This window comes from Hemiscyllium ocellatum, chromosome 14 (genome assembly GCF_020745735.1).
Source record: "Hemiscyllium ocellatum isolate sHemOce1 chromosome 14, sHemOce1.pat.X.cur, whole genome shotgun sequence".
Lineage (NCBI taxonomy): Eukaryota > Metazoa > Chordata > Chondrichthyes > Orectolobiformes > Hemiscylliidae > Hemiscyllium > Hemiscyllium ocellatum.
Window position 1 is genome coordinate 18,202,665 of NC_083414.1, and position 22,489 is coordinate 18,225,153.

The 22,489-nt window shown below is 38.2% G+C and overlaps 1 protein-coding gene across 5 annotated transcripts in view; it reads right to left on the minus strand.

Moving 5' to 3' along the window:
• mtmr14 (myotubularin related protein 14) overlaps positions 1-22,489 on the minus strand; it is a 66,088-nt gene that overhangs the window by 11,511 nt on the left and 32,088 nt on the right. For 4 of the 5 annotated variants that reach the window (XM_060835426.1, XM_060835427.1, XM_060835424.1 and 1 more), the window contains 8 exons: positions 21,198-21,264; positions 20,928-21,013; positions 15,796-15,872; positions 13,673-13,709; positions 12,691-12,761; positions 8,506-8,564; positions 4,028-4,163; positions 64-240 (listed from right to left, as the gene is read on the minus strand). In XM_060835426.1, the coding sequence (XP_060691409.1) occupies positions 64-240; positions 4,028-4,163; positions 8,506-8,564; positions 12,691-12,761; positions 13,673-13,709; positions 15,796-15,872; positions 20,928-21,013; positions 21,198-21,264 (710 nt within the window). The remainder of the gene's footprint in view (positions 1-63; positions 241-4,027; positions 4,164-8,505; positions 8,565-12,690; positions 12,762-13,672; positions 13,710-15,795; positions 15,873-20,927; positions 21,014-21,197; positions 21,265-22,489) is intronic. The other variant, XM_060835425.1, reaches the window with a different exon arrangement.

Sequence of the window (22,489 nt, forward strand, 5' to 3'; positions counted from 1 at the left end):
TGCACCCATAAGTTAGGCATGCCAGCAAGTAACCATTACTCAATATATTCTCAGTGGACTAACCTTCTTTCAGGAACAGCCAAGGGGCTGCTACTTCCTGTTCTGAAGTTATTTTCTGATTGGTAGAACGATGACCTAGCTTCAGGTATACCATGTTGTAAGAACCGATCCTCTAGTTGGTTAGGCAGGTAAGGTTTATTCCACATAACAGTCTGTGGTGACGACGTTCGGCCTTTTCTCCTGAATTCAATTAAAACAGATACAATCAGAGGTGAATGGAATTATTTTCCATTTTTGTTCAAAACAACTTCAGAAATCCAGGGGCTGATGATAAATGATATATCACGATGAACACATTTTGATGATAATGCTCCAAGCAGTGCATCTGAGTAGTTTTGACCTTAAAAATGAATACCTTTGAATAAATTTCAATAAAATAATTGCTTCCACATCTCCAAGGCTGCTAAAATAAAATCAAGGCTAAGAAAAGCAGCAAGGCTTTTCTCCAGCTAGTATTGATAATGGTATGAAGATTACAATTCTAATGAGCAGCTAACTAGTGCAAAGTTTTAAAAAACAAATTTCTTAAGAGCTCCTCTGGAGTAGGGGGGACATTTCCAAACAATTTCCAGAGTGGGTCTTAACTCTTGCATCCCTTATAGCAGTTTGGACACAGTGCGTGTTATCAAAGCAAAGCATTGACATTTGTGCAAAATTTTAAATTTTTAACTTCCAAACATATCATTTTGATATTAAAATGATATTATTTCAGAAAGCAGCAACTTGACATTACAGAAGCAAAGACCGAAAGAAATAAAAGCAAGGAAAATAAATGGCTGCAAAGATATCCAACAAGAATATAATGAAGTGGAGAGGGAGGGGGGGCTAGGGACAGCTAAACAAAGACTTGAGAGGCCAGGAGAAAGGAGGAAAATTAGGGTAGATAAAAGGGAGAGTGACAAGATGACATTAAAATTGGAAGTGTTTTATCCACACCAACACTACAGCTGTCTACAAGAAAAATGAATGATTTAATGATAGTTAGTGTGCCTTGTGCCATCTAATCTTAATCGAAAGGAAATGGGGTCAGCACAAAAGTTCTTCAAATTTGCAAGACACATTCTTATTAGTGGTGACATAATAAACCTCAGTGACATACATAGTGGGTAAATATATATTTTGCTACAGTTAGAGTAAAACTACTGATTTGATACAAAGAGCAGTTTTCATCCCCATATCTAAGGAAGGATGTGCTGGTATTGGAGGGGTCCAGAGGAACTGTACAAGAGAGTGATCCTGAGAATGAAGGGCTTGTCATATGAGGAGCAGTTAAGAATTCCAGTCTCTACATGACTGAGTACAGAAGGACAAGGAGGGATGTCATTGAAACTTATAGAATACTGAGGGGTCTAGGTACAGTGGATATGTAGATGTTTCCACTAGTGGGAGAGACTAGGACCTGAGGGCACAGCCTCAAAGTGAAGTGACAACCCTTTATAACTGAGATGAGGAGAAATTTTTTCAGCCAAAAGGTTGGTGAATCTATGGAAGTCATTGCCACAGAAGGCTATGGAGGCCAGTCATTGGGTGGCTTTAAGTCAGAGATAGATATGTTCTTCATTAGTAAAAAGGATCAAGTGTTACAGGAGAAGGAAGGAGAATGGTATTGAGAAACATATCAGCTACAGTCAAATGGCAAAGCAGACTCAATGAGCTGAATTGCCTAATTCTTCATCAATACCTTACAGTCTTATTACATCTATGTTTGACTCTTTGTTTGTTCTGTTGTGAACCTAAATGACCATTATAAAGATAGATCATCACCAAAACATGTAATTAGAATAAATGCTGGAAATGACGTGCCAGGAGGAGCAGCAGCAGCACCAGGCATAACTAAAAATGATGTGCCAGCCAAGCTCCCAAAACAGGACCACTTGCATGCCAAACAACACAAGCAGCAAGTGACAAGACCGAGCTAAGCAATCCCACAACCAATGGATCAGATCGAAGCTCTGCAGTCCTGCCACACCCAATGGTCGTAGACAATCAAACAACTCATTAGAGGAGATGCCACAAATATCCCCAACATCAATGATGAGAGGGGCCCAGCACATCATTCAAAAGATAAGACCGAAGCATTCGCAACAATCTTCACCCATCAGTGTTATGTGGATGGTCTGTCTTGGCATCCTCTACTGGTGCCCAGCATCACATATGCCAGTCTTCAGCCAATTTGATTCATGCCATGTCATATCAAAAAAATGGTCGAAGGCACTGGAGAGTGCAAAGGTTCTGTGCCCAGACAGAGTCCAGTAATAGTACTGAAAATTTGCACATCAGAACCTGTCACACCCTTATCCAAGCTCTTCCAGTACAGCTACAACACTGGCTTCTACCTGACAATGTGGAAAATTGCCCAGTTATGTCCTGTATGCACAAAACAGGACCAATTCAACCCAGCCAATTACCACCCTATAAGCTCTCTCCTTGATCATCAATAACGTGATGGATTGGAAGGGGTCATCAACATGTTATCAAACAGCACCTGCTTAGTTCCAACATGGACAGAAGAGTGGAATTCCAGAGGTGAAATGAGAGCGACAGCCCTGACATTAAGGTTGCATTTGACCAACTGCGGCATCAAGCAGCTCTGGTAAAACTGGACTCAATAGACGTCAGAGAAAAAAAAAACACATTCTGATGATTGGAGGTCAGTCATCCCTGCTCCACGACATCTCTGCAGAACTTCGTCAGGATAAATATTTTCTAATCAACCTGTTCAGGGGTGTTATTGCAGGAGGTGGAAAATCGCCCCTTGACATTCAATGGTGTTACCATCACTTGATCCTACCACTATTAACATCCTCGAGGTTACCACTGACCTGAAACGAAATTGAACTCTCTACAGCCATACTTGTCTGAAAACACCCAATCTCGCCTGATCTGAGACTAAGCAGACTCAGGTCTGGTTAATACTTGGATGGGAGACTGCCTGGGAATACCAGGTGCAGTAGGTTTTTAAAGTTGCACCGAAGGGTCTGTTTCCATGCTTGTACATCTCTGTGACTCTAAGAATACAGCAGCTACAAGAGCAGGTCAGAGGCTAGAAATACTGCAGCAAGTAACTCATCTCTTTTTTCCCAAAGCCTGTCAACCATCTGCCAGGCACAAGTCAGGAGTGTGATGAAATACTCTCACTTGCCTGGATGAGTGCAGTTTCAACAACCCAAGAAGCTTGACCCCATCCAGTTTAAGGCAGATGATTTGACTGGCACCACATCCAGTCCACCACTGATATTCGGCAGCTGTATATACTAACAACAAGATGCATTGCAGAAATTTGCCAAAGGGTCAAAATCCTAGAATTCCTCTCTAATTTAATTGAGAGTCTACCCACAGCATGTGGACTGCAGTAGTTCAAGAAAGCAACTCACTACATCTTCTCAAAAGGCAACTAGGAATGATTAATAAATGCTGGTCCAGGCAGCGATGCCCTTGTCCAAAGAATATTTTTTTTTAAAAAACTGAAACGTTAATTCCACTGCTCTCAAGAGATGCTGCCTGACCTGCTCAGTGTTTCCAGAATTTTCTGTTCTTTTTCCGATTGGGTGAAGCACAACCAGCCTTTTGAGCATATTAAACCACAGCTCTAAAATTTAATATTAAAGAGGAGGATTAAAATAACGCATTTGAAGAAAACAAAAAAAAGCAATTAAGTAGTAATTCAAGTCCATCAAGTAGTTCTGATTTCCAAAATGCTGGAAGTAGTGACATGGTGAGAATTTATGCTCACATCTTCACACAGAGTGAGTCATAGTCAGAGATCTGGATCAATCACACAACCATCAGCAGCAAATGCTTCGCAACAGTGGGTGAAGGAAAACTTCATATCTTATTACCCAAAATTATATGGGTTCTCAGATGCGTCCAATGCCCTACTGGAAGATGTGCTTAAAGGTCAAACAGGAAAATAGATAACAAGTGTATCCAAACATAAATGCACTTCATCAGACACGATATTACTTACCAAGCAACCTGTGTTGCTGGGCCTGCTGTCATTTCCAATGCTTCATAATTGAAAGTCCCTGTAGTAGTGGGAGACTCCTCCATGATGATTGAGAAATCGCTGCTCAGGCTGGTGGTACTTCCTCGGTCTGTATGCGCTAGCACAAACACTTGTTAAGCATCAGGTTCTAACATGCACATGTTATACTGTTTTAGCACACAGTATGCACTCTGTTTGTGCCAGACTCTCATCAATTAAAGTCACAACAAAGTTACATCAGTGCATTTTCAGGGACAGTACTCAGTATTTCACATTGTCCATTCAGAGGAATCTTTTAAGCATGAGCTAGAAAAACAACTTTGAAGGGCTTCAAGCATTTTTTTTCTTTGGATTAATTTTCTGGTAGATGAAACTCTAAAGAAAATGTCTTAAGAGGTTCACTTCAAGAGCATCGGTTAGTGGAAATCATTAGCCAATCTCCTCATTCAAGGCTCAGGTCATGTCACATGACAAACTTAAACAATGTATTCACCTGCAACAAAAACAGAAATTGCTGGAAAAGCTCAGCAGATCTGGCAGCATCTGTGGAGAGAAATCAGAGTTAACTCAGAAGTGAAGGGTCATTCAACCTGAACCATTAACTTTGATTTCTCTCCCCAGATGCTGCCAGACCTGCTGAACTTTTCCAGCAATTTCTGGTTTTGTTTCTGATATACAACATCCGCAGTTCTTTTGGTTTTTACCACATTCACCTGGCAGGTGGTGATTCTATATTTTGTAGCCCCCATATTTAAATATTCTAATCAAGAATTAAATTAAGTTGACTTGACATAATCTGATGGATTTGAGTATTTCCAATCTTTTAACACAATGTCAACAGAATAGTATTTTCAGAGGAAATATTTCTATTTTGCATTAGACTTATATGAGACACAGTGAGAAGACTAAAAATGCATTGTTACATGTTAATACTGTGCGTATAAGAAAACTTCTGCCATTTACATAGAATCTCAAATGGTGGGAACACTGCGCTCCAGATAATAACATTATATGGACAACATAAATACTATGGAGTAAATCCAATCCTTTGATAACTGGGAAAAAAAGTATTTTGCATCTCACTGTATATGACACTTAACCCTAAGCACTTGATGTAAAGAACAAACAAGCTAGACAAAGACAGGTGCATCCTATTCTTTTTGTCCCAAATCACTTTGATTTTCTATTTGCCCAAAACATATTTGAACTGTAGCCTACTGGGTAAAGAACAACAGCAAGACAATTTCAACATAAAATGGAGTGAATTGCTGATGGTAATATCCAAATTATTGAATTAAAAAACTGAACTTCATTTAACAAAAAATGTCCTGATTCATTTACGTAACCTGCAATACTTAAAATGCAACATTCTAAACACAAATCTGATCATTTAACATTTTTTTTTCTATGAAACAAAGGATCATTTTATATGTAGAGACAGGAGACAATGCAAGTGGTCATCTAACAGATCACAAATACACATAAAATAGGAAGACTGTCAAAGTGGATTCCTTAAGCAACTTCAGAGTTTTTTGTATTTCAGTTTTATTTCAATAAGTGCAAAAGCATAATGTGATCAGAGTCACAAAACACCAAATGGGTCTTCTATACCTTCTTAAAATGGATTTCAAGTTCAAATCACTCCATTTAGTGGTGGTGGACATTGGATGAGGGTCTGGCAAATACACAGTTTTTTAATTGTTATGTCAAATTAGTAACCATGTGGGTGAACTAAAGATTATTTGTGGTTCTAAAGATTATTTACCATTCACTTTCTTCAATAAGAGCTTACAGTACCATAGTTAATCTTTTCAGGCCCTTTTCAGAACAAGAGCATATCACAAAGCCTTTCACGACAGTAAATGAATTCGGAGTCGAGAAAATGAGTTATGGATGACTCACTACAGGAGAAGTTATTGAATAATTGAACCTCCAACACTTGCAGTATGAAAACCAATATATTTGTTAATAGCTATACTGGATACAGAATTATTCTTTTTAAAAGGATATATATATATATAAGCCATGTGAGCCTGGGTTATATAATGCATCATAGGTTGGCAGATTATTATCTTTTTGAAGAGGTATGATCACGGCAGTGATTGAAGAGATTGACAATTCGGAGTCAGTTTTATGTACATTAAGTACTTGTCCTTAGGATGGTCCTCGTCATTTTTTAAAAAAAAATGTACTGTTCATTGTATTTTTTATTAAATAAATCTTCTCTATAGAGTTCTGCAAACAATTTATATTTCAGATCAGCAAAATGGATGCAAAGGTTACTCCATGCATGTTACCAGTGGCTCTGTAATTGTTCCGTTTATAAAAGGATTGAGAATTAACCCTGATTTCAGTCCCTGGCTCTTCTCAGTCACACTACAGAAAATTTTGTGGCAAAACCTTTGTTCCAGTCCATGGCTTCTATAACTGACATCACAGGAAATACAACGATGAAAATCTTAAGGCTTATTTAGTCATAGGCATTCCTGACAAGGGCTTATGCCTGAAATGTCGACTCTCCTGCTCCTTGGATGTTGCCTGACCTGCTGCGTTTTTTTTCCCCACAGCCACATGTTTTGACTGACTCTCCAGCATCTGCAGTCCTCACTTTCTCCTTTCATTTAGGAATAGAATCTTGGAGTTGCACAGCACGGAAACAGACCCTTTAGTCCAACTCATCCATGCCAACCACAAATCATTAAATTAATCTAATCCCATTTGCCAACATTTGGCTTATATCCCTTCAAACCTTTCCTATTGATATACTCATCCAGGTGCCTATTAAAATATTGGCTTTGCACCAGCCCCCACCACTTCCTCTCGGAGCTTATTCCAATCACGCACCATCCTCTGCATGAAACAGTTACCCCTTAGGTTTCTTTTAAAAATTGCTCCTCTCCGCTTAAACCTATGACTTTCAACAGCTTCTACCCTACCATGGGGAAAAAGACTTTGGCGATTCACCCTACCTATGCCCCTCATAATTTACTAAGCCTCTGTAAACATCACCCCTTAGCCTCTGATGCGCCAGGGAAAAGGACCCCATCCTATTCAGCCTCTTCCTATAGCTGAAACGTTCTGGCAACATCCTGGTAAATCTTTTCTGCACCCTTTCAAGTTTCACAACATCTTTCCTATGGCAGGGAGATCAGAATTGAATGCAGTATTCTGAACGTGGCCTAACCAACGTCCTGTACAGCCGCAACATGACCTCCCAACTCCTATACTCGATGCACTAAACAAGAAAGGCAAGTATACCAAATACCTTCTTCACTAACTCCACTTCAAGAAACTATGAACCTCCAACCCAAGGTCTTTGTCCAGCCACATTCCCCAAGACCTTACCATTAAGTATATAAGTCCTGTACTGATTTGCCTTACCAAAATGCAACAACTCACATTTATACAAATTAAACTCCCTCTGCCATTCCTTGGTGCATCTGCCCATCTGATCAAGGTCCCATTGTCCTCTGAGATATCTTTCTTCACTGTCCACTACAACACCAATTTTGCTGTCATCTGCATATTTACTAACCATACCTCCTACACTCACTTCCAAATCATTTATACTGCTGGTCACACACCTCCAGTCTGAAAAACCCTCTACCACCACATTCTGACTCCTACCTTCAAACTAATTTTGTATCAAAATAGATAGCTCTTCCTGAATTACATCCTAATTTTGCAAACCAGTCTATCATATGCAACCCTGTCAAACACCTTGCTAAAGTCCATACAATGTCCACTGTTCTGCTTTCATCAATCATCTTTATTACTTCTTCAAAAAAAAATTCAGTCAACTTAGTCAGACAATTTCCCCATGCAGAAAGCCACGTTGACTCTCCCTAATTAGTACTTATCTTTCAAAATACATGTAAATCCTGTCCCTCAGAATCTCTTCCAACAACATACCAACTACTGAAGTCAGGCTCACCGATCTACAGTTCCCTGGCTTTTCCTTACTACCTTTCTTAAATAATGGCACATTAGCCACCCTCCAGTCTTCTGGCATCTCTTCCATGACTAACAATGATACAAGCATTTCAGCATTTCATTTTCCAAGAACTCTCGCCAGCACTTTGTGATTGCAACATTCCATTTCTATCTCTATTCCTTGAGTGAGTGAGGGAAGAAAAATGATTTGTAAAAGTAGTAGGAACAATTGTACTGCATTACAACATCCATGGGCATCTAGCTTCATTTATTTTCACCTTTCAGAAATCCATTGTGACTTGCAACATACAGCAAAGTCTTCTATCACATTCACTATGTTCCAACTATTCTGTAACTTGTCAGCTGTTACAAATTTTGTAACCATACAGACATCAAATCATTTCTGGCACTTCTTGGTACAAGGATTACATTAGACTTCGATTAAAAGTAACTTACAGCTCAAATCTAGATTGCAAGAAGCTTCTTCTCTTTAGATTTAGGAGGGTGTGGGGAGTGGTTGTGCTTACCTAGCAGACAGAGATCTTCCATAGGGAACTGAGCTTCTTTACAATGCGCGGCCTTTCTTCTGCAAGGAAGATGAACAGTCATACATAAGAAAATGGACTGGAGGTTTTACTTCTTTGTAAACTTAGCCTACAAAAGTAAATTTGCACAGATCTGTTCAAAAAAAACTTATTTCATGGTGAGCCACACAATTATAGCAAAGATAAGCAGTTTGTGGAATGTGGAAATAGACATGTTGGAAGGAAATAGGTAAATTCAAGTCTCACAGCACAACAAATGGTGTTTCAAAGTCATGTGATGGTTTCACTCATGTTTACTATGTGGACTTAACATTTGAAGGATTGGCAAAAAATAGGATTAGATTAGGGTTAGGGCTAGGGTTAGTATCAGCATAGGTCAATATTTAGCAGATTCGGAGAACTGGGTAAGAAATCTGAAGCATAGTAATGCTGTAAAATAGATTAGAAATTAAAATATATTTTTTCCAAATATACTTCATGTTTTGATATTATGAATCAAGTTGGGGTGCTTTTGGATACCTACCTGAATCATGAATACAACCCTCAAGACAATAGAAGAGAAAGAGAAAGAGTGAGGGATGCAGAGGAAAAGAATAAAACCAAAACAGTATGCATGATTCAAAACTATAAAAGTTAGACGGAGAAAACATTTTCCTGCATACCTACTTTATGGAAATATTTAAATAAAATGAATTACTGTAAAATTAGAAATGAGCTTCCTATTGTAGGGCAGTCTTTCAATCTGAAATCCTGCTACGAACATCACAAAACATTATCCCGCTGAGTAGGTCAATAAAAAAAGTAAAATACTAGCAGAACGCTATGTAGTAAAGCAGACGTTGCATTATTAAATATTTATCTATTGTTGCCATTACATTATAACCACTGAGTGGCAATACAACCAAACTCTCTGCCCTCCAACCTGTTTTCTTCCATTATAATCACTGCGTAAATTTCTACTGAGATTTCTTCTATGTAATATATAGCAGCCACACTTGGAAATTAAAGCTCAGCACCTCTCTCCCAAATATTTTCATGTCTTCTTACAAGATTGTTTAAGCCTGCTGCTAATATTGCTAGATATTTGACTATCTGGTTAATCTTATTGTTGCAAGGTAGTTTTCAGACTTTCCTGACCATGAAGTGGAACGCTTTGTTTACACAAGGTAAGCAACATTTCACTGAGAATCAACAATTTGCACCTCTTAACACAACAAGCATCCCAAGGCTTCTTGCATGTTAGAAATAGGTGTCAAGTTAGGAGAGAAACTAAAAATACAAACAAAGGTTACGCAGCAACATTTCAAGGTAGCAGCAGCAGCAAGGGTAAGAGATTTAGGAAAAAAAGGTTCAAGAGAAGAGGAAGGAGAGACTTCAGAGGCTGCAGTTGATGAAAAAGACTGGGGAAGATTAAATGTAAATAGGGTCAAGAACATGAAGAAATTTTGTGAATTTTTTGAACTCAGTATTATGGGCGTGGAACCCAAATAAGCAAGAATTGGCAAGAATGTGTAGGGGGGACTCGTGAACCTACTGCAGCACAGGAGCTGGAGATCTGTTTGTTTGAACATTCAGGAGCCTAGCAAGGCAGTATTAAGAGAAGTATAGCATGGAGGTCATGAAAACCACAATAAGGATTTCAGCAGCAGCAGGGTGCTTTATAGGCAGAAACGGGCAATGTCACAGATTTGGAAGTGAGGTCTCTTAAGGGATAAACAAAATATTTGAATTTAACCTTTGGATCAAACACAAATTATTTAACATTTGATGCAATCTCAGGAAAGAAACAGAATAAAAAGGTTAGATTTTTCACAGGAACTAAATTAGCACATATTTTATTTCACAATTTTATTTACATCACATGATATTAAGGAATGGTTGAAGGCACTGGATTCAGCAAAAACTAGGGGTGCTAACAACATCACAGTCGAGGTTTTGACAATTTGAGTCCCAGAACAGCCAAGTTTATTCATCCAACAATGCAGAAATGTCTTAATACATCATTTCCATAAAAAGAGCACAATCTAATCTGGCAACTACTGTCCCATTGATCTATTCTAAATTATTAGCATTGCTATCAAGTGAAATTTATTCAGCAATGAAATACGCAATCAGTTCTACCAGGGTCCTCCGGCTCTAGCTTGCATTGAGACCTTGGTCCAAACAACAGCAAAAGGACTGAATTCACGGCATAACATGAAAGTGACTGCCCTCAATCCTAGGCATCTTTTGAACAAGTGGGGCATGTGGAAAAAAGTGTTCAATGGGAATAATGGGAAAAAGTCTCCATTAGTTGGAGTTATATCTAGTACAATAGAAGATGGTTGCACTAGTTTTTGTTTCTGTCTGTGCCAGCACAATGCTACAGTATTTCTTCAAGGAAGTATCCTGAAAGCATCTATCTTTTGTTGCTTCAAAGAACTTTGATCCATCCTTTGCTCAGAGGTGGGGATGTGTACTCATGACGACTATACTACGTTCAATATTATTTGAGACTCCTTTTGATTTTGAACTAGTGCCCACAGCTTGGACCGATATCTGGCAGTTATTAGTAGAGTCTGATAAATACTGCTCAATAATTATTATCCCCAATGAGAGATAATCTAACCATCACCCTTTGACAGGCAACTGCATTACCATCCCTGAATCCCTTATTATCAACATCGTGGGGGGGTTACATTGAGCAGAAAATGAGTTGGACCAGCTATTTAAATACTGTAACTAAACTACAGGTCAGAAGGTTAGGGATTCTGTGCTATGTAACTTGCCTCTGGATTGTCAGATCCTGTTCACCAATAAGGCACAAGTTAGGAATGCAATGTAATTCTCTCCATTTGCCGTGACAAACACAGCTCCAACAAATCTAAAGAGATTCGACACCTCCAAGGACAAAGCAACACACCACATTGTACATTCATTCCAACCAGGAGTGGTGCACAATGCAATAGTGTATCAAATTTCGCAGCCTCCAACAAAGTCTCGTAATCCATGATATTTACCATTTATAAGACAAGGGCAGCTTGATAACAACACCACCTGCAAGGTCCCCTCTAAATTAGACATCATCTCGATCTGGAACTTTGTCATTGTTCCATCACTGTGGTCAGACAGAGACCTGACCATCTTCTTCCAAACAGTACTGTGGTTATACCTACACAAGAGACTACGATGGTTCATGAAGGCAGTTCACCACCATCTTCGTGAGGGATGGGCCGACCTTGCCAGCAACACTTAGATCCCACAAAAAAAACTAATATGTGACACAGGTTTCCCTGTTCGATTTGTTGCATAGCTTTCTTTACTTTTGCATGTAAAATGACTAAGTATAAACTACTCTTGCTGCAAAGCAGCTTTAATAGGCAAGTGAAAGGCATGACTGTGGCAAATGTATTTCGGTGCAGGGAAATATGATGTCAGGTGCTTCAGTACTAGCTAATGTGAAAAGCTAGAAACAGTTGAGGTCCAGATTGGAGTACCCAGGTATAAAGATGATTAAAAAGCCAAACAGTGATACAAGATAATCAAAACATCAAATGGAACTGTGATCTTTATACAAAGCACTCGTTAGTTCTAAGCTGGAGTACCATGAGGAGCCTTGATGACTAGACCTTTAGGAATGATATACTGATATTGGAGTGAATGCAGTGTAAGTTTACCACAATGATTTCCAGACTCCAAAAGTTAAATTATGAGAAGAGATTATACAAACTACAGCTTCATTCAATAAAGTTAGAGACTAAAACAAAACTTGAGCAATTTTTAAGATATTAGGGAAACATATAAATTATTTTTCAGCTTGTTATTGGGAAAGATTAAGGTTAGGTAGGAAAAGTCAAAATTTTAGAGGCAGGCCTTTAAGGAGTGACATAAGGAAAATTTCTACACACAAAAAAAGGGTGTTAGAAGTTTAGAATAGTCTTCCAGAAATAGTAATCAATGCCATGGGTATTAGTAATGGAGATTAATACATTTTGGTTAACCAAAGATATTAAGAGGGGTGTGAGGCAAAACAAAGTTTATGGATTTAGGCCCCAGATCAGAAATAGGTTGAATTAAGGAATAGGCTTGAGAGGCTGAATGCCTACTCCAGTTCCTTTTATCCCTGCAGCATCAGTTCAATAGTTTCTTTTTACACCAATCCTACAGAGAGAAAAAAAAGATTCCTACCTGGGTTTCTTTATTGCAGAGAATTCTTCTGAGGTGATGTGCTTCAAAAAATTGAAGCAGAAGAAGAAAATCTGAAAAAACAAAGGAAACTTGTTATTACGTTTTAGGATCCCTTGTGCGATTCCCCACAATTGCACAACACAATCTCAGCTTTGAGAATGCAAAGCTATGCATGCTGAAGTATTCAGAAATAATTCAATATACAGAATAAAAAATGCTTTGTGTCTAGAATAGTCTTCAAAATTGGCTTCTTCCCAATTACATAGCTCCCCACCACCCCAGCCAAAACCTTTTGCTGAAAATAAATCAGATTAAAAAGCAGACAATGCTGGAAATACACAGCAGGACTGCCAACACCTGGAATGAGACGTTCAATCTAATATTTGAAAACCAATAATCCTGTTCTTCAGCATTTTCAGTTACTTATTTCAGATTTCCCACTGTTTTTGAATTTAACAATGTTGATTTCCCGCAGTAACATTTTCCATCAGCAGGTGGTGGTATTGAACTATATATATTGTTCTGGGAAATACACTGCAAGCAGTGTAAAAGCACCACCTCCTGGTAAGATTCAGTTTTACTAACGTTTTCACGATTAGAGTAAATAACATTTAATGACGTACCATTCCTTCGTCCTTAATGGAGGCAAAATTCAGATTTTTTTTCTATATTCATATACTATCAAAAAAAAGCCTAAAATTCTAAACTTAAGTGACCTGAATTCTTTGCGCCACATATTCCAGGAGCAATTTTGCAAACTGCAGCAATATTCACAATGTAATGTGCTGATGGTTTTCTGATTAACATAAACGCCTGCACAGCTGGTCATAGCACAAATCTTTACAAAATCAACTAATTGTCAACTTTATTGCAGTTAAGTTGATAAATATAATATTAGCAGGTTATCAAACTAAATTCTGTAACCTAAAGCAATCACATTAATGTCAACTTTAATTACCAATTTCTCTAGTTTTTGACTCACCTCCTCTCCCTTGCTTAGTCTATCGGACAACATATGCCTGCAAATACATATAAACATGAGTGAACCTACATAATGGATTCAAGTTGTCTGTAACAATCATACAAGTTATTGTAGAACGGACAACATGCCCTTCTTTAGATGAGCTGAGTATTCACTATCCATTTTAGTTAACAGAATTTGAAGTGGCAACAGGTTGTAACTGGCCATGGGAGAGACTAGAACTAAGGGGCATGGCCTCAAGATTAGGGGGAAATAGATTTAGGACAGAGATGAGGAGGAACTACTTTTCCCAGAGAGTAGTGAATCTGGAATTCTCCTCAAGGAAGCAGTAGAGGCAGCTTCATTAAATATATTCACGACACAGTGGATGGGTTTTTGCATGTTAGAGGAATTAAGGGTTATGGGGATAATGCAGGGATGGGGAGCGGAGAGGTTGAATAGATCAACCATGATTGTAACGAATGGTGGAGCAGACTCAACAGGCCAAATGGCCTACTCCTGCTTCTATTACAATGAAAGTTTGAAGACTTATTTATACAACAGGACTCTATCACTCTGCACCAGGACTCTACCATTCTGCACAGCATGTTTTAACTATTTCTTTGCTCTGCTCTGCATTGAGCTGAACGTTAATAATTAAAATGTTCTCAAGTCTGTAGTCCTTAATGCAAGAAAACTTCCTTGGGCAGCAGCGTGACTCATTCAGTGCAATCCACATAATCCAAGGGCCAACTCTTCAGCCTTTTCGCCCCATTATTCTTTAATGAGACGTGCACATTACCAGCAAGGCTAGCATTTGTTGCCCACCTCTAAGTGAGTGGGTCGAGTGCTGGCCATTTCAGAAGGCAGTTAAAAATCAACCACATTACTGTGGGACTGGTGAAAAATGAAAGTCAGATCTGATAAGGATGGCAGATTTGCTCCCCCTAAAGAACACGATCATTGCAGATTAGGTTTTTACAACAATTAGCAATAGCTGTCATGGTCGCAATTTCTGAGACTTGCTTTATGTTCTAGATTTATTAATTGAATTTAAATTACATCAACTACCATGGCAGGATGTGCACACCTGCCCTCAAAAGCATGAGCCCAGTGGCAATGCCATTATTTTTGATGTATAATTTGGACTTGGGTCTAAAGTGTTTACTTTAAAAGCTTAAAACAAATACAGCTGTATCAGAATTCAGGGAGACAGATTGGTAAAAGCAAGCAGACATGTGGCAAATTAAATTCAACACAATTGTGCAGTGATACATTTGGTAGGAAAGAATGAGGAGAACTATTGTGAACTAAATGACACAAATTTTAAAGGGGTAAAGGAAAAGAGAGGCCAGAGATGGTAACTTTGAAAGTGGCCAAGTCAAGATGAGAAAGCACTTTATAAATGCACATGAGGTTTTAGCTTTATAAGAGAGCAATAAAGCACAAGGAGGAAGGAAGGAAGCTATGCTAAACTAGTAAAAGTGCTGATCAGACCTCAACACGAATAATGCGTTCCCTTCTGGGCATTATAGAAAGGACGCCAAAGTCTCAGAAGATACAGAATATTTACCATAAATGGGGACTTTTAAGTATATGGGGAGACTGAGAAAATGAGATTTGATAGAGCTGTTGAAAATCATGAATAGTTTGTGCTTTAGTACATAAATAAAAATGGTTTCGGATGACAAATAGTCAGTAACCACAAAGCACACTGATGTGTGACTATTAGCAAAAGACTCAGATCACATGAATAAACTATTGGGTTATGATCATCTATAGCATACTGCCTGAAATGGGTGATGGAAGCAGACTCTAAAGTAACATTCAAAAAATATAACAACAATTTGAAATAATTTACAGGGCTCATCGGAAAGAACAGGAGGATTGGACTAACCAGACAGCTCTCTCAATGTGCCTGTAAAGACACGATATGCTGAAAGAGCCCTGTTTGTGCTACATCATTCTATGTTTTTAAGCTGGAAATTTGACAGCTGTAAAACACATTCAGAATATTAATACCCCAACTTCACAAAATCCTGCCAGACTGCACAGATGTTTGCTTTCTGAAGAAAGCACATCAGTAGCATGGTCACCCAATTACTGTGCTAACCCTGCTGTTACGAGATATGAAACAAACTCACCCAAAAAGGAACCAATCGTAAGCAATGGTTAGATAAAGGATTTCCACAGGCTCCAAGCAAGTGTGAACAAGTCCATCCTGTAAAACGCAAGTTGTGACAAATTCATTTAATCTACGGAGGTGGCTCCAACTACTTTTTGATAGAAATTTCAAATCATCTAATCAATAATTTACATTGAAACAGAGAGAGGATTTATACAGAAGAATGCGCAGGCTACATTCAGTATATTACTGCTGTTCAGGAAGGAGGGAATGCTAAACTAGTAAAAACTTGTCTTTCTCATCTTCAAACACTGTTCCAGGCCTCTTTTCCAGCGCCCTTTTTAAAATTGGACCATTTAGATTTTAACCAGCTGTCCTCATCCCTCCTATCAAAATGTATCTCTACACACTTGTGTTGAATTTCATCTGCCACACATCTTTTGTCACAAACAGCAGACAAGTATAAAAATGAATAGCCTTTAATCCCATCTCAGTTTATCATAATATCCAGTTGGCTCTTAGTTACAGTTTTGTTTATTTTCCCTACCTGGAAGTGCAAATCACATGCTGATCACTCATCAACAGGATCTTCTGCACTATAAGCAATAGATTTGCCTTTCTGCAGTCTGAATCTACCCTACAGTCAATATTTAGTTCCTTATACACATCTGTGACACTTCTCAGATGCATCCTCTGAGGGCTCTCTCTATAATTTGGACTTGACACGTGTTATGACTTACCAATATCAGCTGGTCATAGGCCAAGTGATTTGGTGAAGATTCCCACTGCAGTTCTATTGTTAACTCTAAACTTGAGCCCTTTGTAAATGCTGTCAAATTATTTACAAAGCATTCATGTGACAGTACAAATAAATACAGACATAAAATCTTTCCTAAGGGAGGTCTAATACATAGAATAATCATAGTTCAAGATAATTTCCCCATTTAGTATCACTAACGCACAATTTCTTCAGTGCTTTTTAAACCAGAGCTTTGGCTCATCAGTGTATGGCAGGTTTAGTATGCAAGGTGAAGGAAATCAGTCTGCAATTTTTGTTCTGCTATGTAACTTGCTTTATTTTGTCCCTGAAGTGCCTTATGATTTGTGATTACAAAGGACTGATGGATCACATATACTATGGCATCTAAATTCAGAGAAGCAACAATGGAGGTCTTCACTGTCTGCAAGAAGAGCAGAAGTCAGGAAAAACAATGGAGGAAAATGAATGGGGAAAAAATATTGTCAAACAAACCTTGAATTAGTTTAAGTTTACAAAGTGAAATGCACTTTGAGATTTCTATATGGCCCTCCACCATCAAAGTTTCTATGATAAGATCTAAAACTTAAGTTATACATGTGGGACAACACACAGCCTAGGACAGGCGACACAAAGACATGCACAAATTCTTAGAGGCATAGCAATCTAACCAGAACTCCATAAATAAACATATCAATTTAGATCCTACCTACCTTCCCTCCAAAAGAGAACCGGAAATGACATCACCCACCTTAAGAAACCATAATCTATAAATAGAGAGGCAGGACATACCACCAGCACCTCACCGGAGACTCTCACTGATGTTTCGTCACCATACTAGTAACGAAACATCTGAAAACAAACCTTCAAACTCAGCAAGCTCACTTACATATTTAGCACTGCATTTCTTTTGGATGGAAAAACATGATAAAGAAAGTGGCCCAACCATGGTAACAAAGGAAATGAAGGAAAATATTAGGTCCAAAGAGGATTCATATAAAGTAACTTGAAAAACTAGCAAGTCTGAAAACTGGGAGCAGTTTAGAATTTAGCAAAGACATTGGTTATTAGGGGGAAAAGTGAAGCATTAAAGTAACTTGCAAGACACAGAAGTAGACAGCATAAGATTCTATAAATTAGGTTTAAAAAAAAGTAGTCAAATGTCTTTAGTTAACAACAGTCTGGACCAGGGGAACTGATAATAGATAAGACGACAACAGAGCAGATCAACAAATACTTTGATTCTGTCTTTCCACAAGTGCTACGGAAGTAAGTGTCTCTGGAGAAAGGGGAATTAAATGATATTAAGATTAGTTTCTAAAATAGAGTGTCAGAGAAAATTAGTGGGACTGAAAGCTGATAAATCTCCAGGGCCAGGTAATCTACACCACAGGATACTAAATCAACTAGCCATAGAAATAGTGGATACATTGGTTGTCAACTTCTAAACATTTTGCAGACTCTGAAACAATCCCAGCAGATCAGAGGATAGAAATACAAAGGAAGAAGGAGAAAAACCATGAGTTACAGATGGGTTAGCACACATTGGTAGTAGGGAAAATGCTGGAAGGATGCAGCAACAGGACACTTACAATACCAGTGGCATTATTCAAAGTCAACATGGATTTATGAAAAGGAAATTGTCTTTGACAAACCTATTGTAGCTTTTGAAGACCTAACAATTGGAACAGATAACCAAGCCAGTGGGTGTGACATATTTGAATTTTCAGGAAGTTTCTATCAAAGTCACTGGTTAGAACTTATTGTACAAAATCAAAACATGTGGGACTGATGATAATACATCAGCACTGATTGAAATTAGGTTGGCAGAGGATACAGAGTACGAATAAATGGGCCATTTTCTTAGCGAAAGGTAGAGACAAGTGGGATACTAGAGGGATCGTGCTTGGGCCCCAGCTATTCACAATATATATCAATAATTTCAATGAGGAAATAGAATGTAATATTTCCAAGTTGGCTGATGAAATACAATTAAGTGGGAGTATGAGTGATGGGGAGTGCAGGGCCTTCATAAAACCACATTCTCAGTATTATGTGCAGTTTTGATTTCCTTACCCAAGAAAAGATATACTTTCCATAAAGAGAATGCAGCAAAGATTCACCAGACTGATTTCTGGGACGGTAGGTTCTCTGTATGAGGACAAATTAGTGAGAAGAAGTACTAAAATCTATTTAAGAAAGAAATAGATAGATTCAAGGCTATAAAGGGTGAAAAAGGTAAGGGGAAGAGAATGAGAGAGTATTAAGATTCAAGTATTAAGATAGAGAATCAGCCATAATCATGCTGAATTGCAGGATAGGCTCAAAAAGAACCACATTGCCTACATCTGCTCATATTTTCTATGCCATATATAAGAAATGCAAGAATCTCCACTTCCAAGGGCTATATTTTTTGAAGATTATACAATTCAGGAATAACTTCAAGGTGGCAGCAGCATCAGGACAGTAAGTGCTCAGGTTCTGTGCCCATCTGCTCTTGCTAACCTGACCAGCGCATTCTTATTTTTTTGTTTTATTTCTTCATTTCTCTCTTGTATCAAAGTTCACCTTTACTACCTCTGTACAGCTGCAATGGAGAAAGTTGGTTGCGAGAGCCTGCTGCAATGGCAGTGTGGTGGATCGGGATGCCTGTTTCTTGCAGCCATAATGGCTTTATATTGAAGGCCTCATTGTCAACGGATATGGCTTGTTCCTCCTGATGGCAACGTAGTGATTTCATTGGTGGCAGCAGGGCTACAGGGAGAATGCGGGTAAGTGGAGTTGAAATGCCCATCAGCCATGATTGAATGGTGGAGTGGACTCGATGGGCCGAATGGCCTTACTTCCACTCCTATGTCTTATGGTCTTATTCAGGTTTGTTCCTCATTTCCTCGAGGCCATGGCAATGATGACAGTGTATTGGCTTCAGCGACTTGGTTATTCCAATTTGTCCCTCCTTGCTATGGTGGCAATGCAGTGGCTTTAGTGTTGGCTTCAGCGATGGCAGCATGCTGGGTTGGGTCTGGAAATCCTCGGTGGCCTCAGTGGCAGCATCCCATAACCACTTCAGAACCCCAGGAGCTGAGTGAACGGAAAATGAACTCTGTCCTAACTCTGTCTCAATTCTTTCTGTTTATAATTTCTGTTTATAATTTCTAGATAATTAAATGGTGCCATATTGTGGCAATTTAGCCACATCTCACTGGATTTTCATAAATACAACTGACGATAAATACATGTACTAATTGAAATCAACAAAGCCGAATAACTAACTAGAGTGACAACAGGTTCAAAAATCAAAGTTGAAGTTGAGAAAATTACAAGTCCAGAAGGAAAGTCCAATTGGGATTTTCCACTCAGAAAGGTCAATGATCAATGGAGTAAGTTGCCAGAGATGCTGAAATAGGCAATTTAATTAGGTTTAACATAGTTAGGTATAACTCAGGAGAAGAGATATTGATGGGTATAGTGAGATGATGGATAAAATGGTCTTGATTAATTATAGTGGGACTGTTTCAATGAAGGAAATGGTTTCTGTTATTTCACAAGAAATCTTATGCACAAAATGACATGGGAGAGGAATTTCAAGAAGAGAAAAAAGAGGTGAAACATTCCAGCCCAATGAAGATGATCTAATGGAAGTCTAAAGAGTGTGGATGTCCTTTGCAGCTAAACTCAAGTTACACAGATAATATCGAGGTCCTATTTCATTAGGAAAGCACAGTTAATTACAGACACAAATTTTCTTTCATCACTGAATACAAATTACATTGAGTAAAGGTAGCCTGTTTCAGCCGAGCCTGTGCCCCACATCTGCACTTCAAATGACTGTACTCTGATATACATAATTGCAGGATTTGACAGCAGATTCTATAATCATTATTTCACTCACTGTTTCCTTTTAGGAAAGAATCTTGATTATTTTAAAAACAATGTTTACCGTGTCTTCCAGTGTGGCCCCTCAGAAATGAAATTCACAGAAACAAGATTTAAAGGAGGAAAAAAAAAACAGGCTCTGTAAAACAGAGCTCAATACCTCTTCAACAAAACTACAGCACTCTCCATACCGACAAAAAAAATCCCGCAACAATACAAACACAGCTTGGAAATCTGAGACAGCTAATTAAGAGTGAACCAGCAATTAACTAAAATAAAAACTTCTCTAATTTGTCTAAATAAAGCTGAAAATTAGGTGATTGGCAGCATACACACAACACTACTTAGCAAAAACTAGTATTAGAGCTTTTATAAATATTTAAAGGATAAACAAAACATTAGCATAACATAGACAATTAAAACAGTTTAAAAATATCCTGAAAAATACAAATTTGATCTTTTTTGATGCTGCAATAACACTTACTTCTAAGAAACGTTAACGGAACAGGTGTACTTACAGCCCACAGTGACAAACGAAGGAGAGAGATAAAGAGTGGAGTTCGATCCCAGCCAGAAATACAGTGCACTAACAAACCACTGTCTTCTATCCGAAGGAATGAATGAGGATTAGAACAGGGCATTGACATCAAAGATAAAATTTAGATAAGAAATTATAATTTGAATTCAGGCTTAAGGATGACATCGTAACACTGCACCAGTCAGGAGACACGGGTTTTATTCTAGATCACATTAGCACTTTCAAACAAAACGTCAAAAGTTGGACTTACCATCTCGATTTATTGTATGAATAAGCAGCTTCAGGTAATTCTGGGTTTGTTGAACAAGATCCCAAGACTGTATAAAGAAGTAACATAAATAATGTTATCCTGACATTACTGGGAAGATAGATGTACAAGTTTTGGACTTTCATTCAGGATACAGGCTTGGGGAAATTTTAGGCTGATAATCCAGTGGTTAAAAGGCTAACTTGTACTTATGAAATGTCAGGAGATAAGTTGTAGGAATGTACTCTTTAAAAAAAAATAGAAATCTTTAAAGCACGTATCTTTTCCCAAATGGAGGTTATGCTACAATGCCTATTTTCTGCCACTAGAGGAAGCTTCAATGCACTAGATGCTCTCTAGTAAAATAATCTGGTATTACATTGGTTTTTTAAAAAAAGAACAAAGCATCAAGAAGAATTTAGTTCTGTGGATCCACAAATCAAGTTGGCATGCTGATGATCAGAATTTAAAATTCTGGATTGTCCCTATACTTGACGAGTGAACAGTCATGGTCTTTACTCCCATGCTGCACCTAAACAGTTTCACAGCACAATGGGTCTATTCAACACTCTTGTCATAATTAAAGAAATCCAAATTATCAAGTAAATGTTAATTATCCTTTTTCTCCTCTATTAGAGATGACCTTATATTGATGACGGGTTGAGAAAATTAGGCTGATAGTTTCTGGGGTTTAGAAGACTGAGAAGTGGATCTCATTGAATCATACATAATTCTAAAGGGGCAGGATGGAATACACATTGAGATTGGTTCCCCTGGCTGGGGAACCTACAAAAGGTCACAGATTCAGGATAAGGGGAGGATCATTTAGGACATTTAAGATGAAGATGGATTGCTTCAAAAGGTTGTGAATGTTTAGAATTATGTACCCCACAGGATTGTGGATTATCATTGAAAATAGATAAATCTTTCATCTATCAGGGAATCAAGGGATATGGGGAGCAGGTAGAAAAATACAGCTTAAGCTGAAGATCAATCATGTTGTAAGAATGGCAGAATACAGTCGATGGCTATTTCTTATACAGAAAATAGCACAAATGAAGATAGCCTTGCCATTTTCTTTGGGCTACTGCATAATACTGTATAGATGTATTCTACAGATACTTTGGATGCTCTGAATTGATTAGATTGTGGACCTATGATAACGTGTACCTGTGACATTAGTAAGTGAATCAGATTCATTAAAAAAAAACCACCAGTCCTCTGGTTTCCATTCAGCAACTGAATCACTGCATACTACATTACAGCCCAGTTTAATGGACACTATTAATTAATAG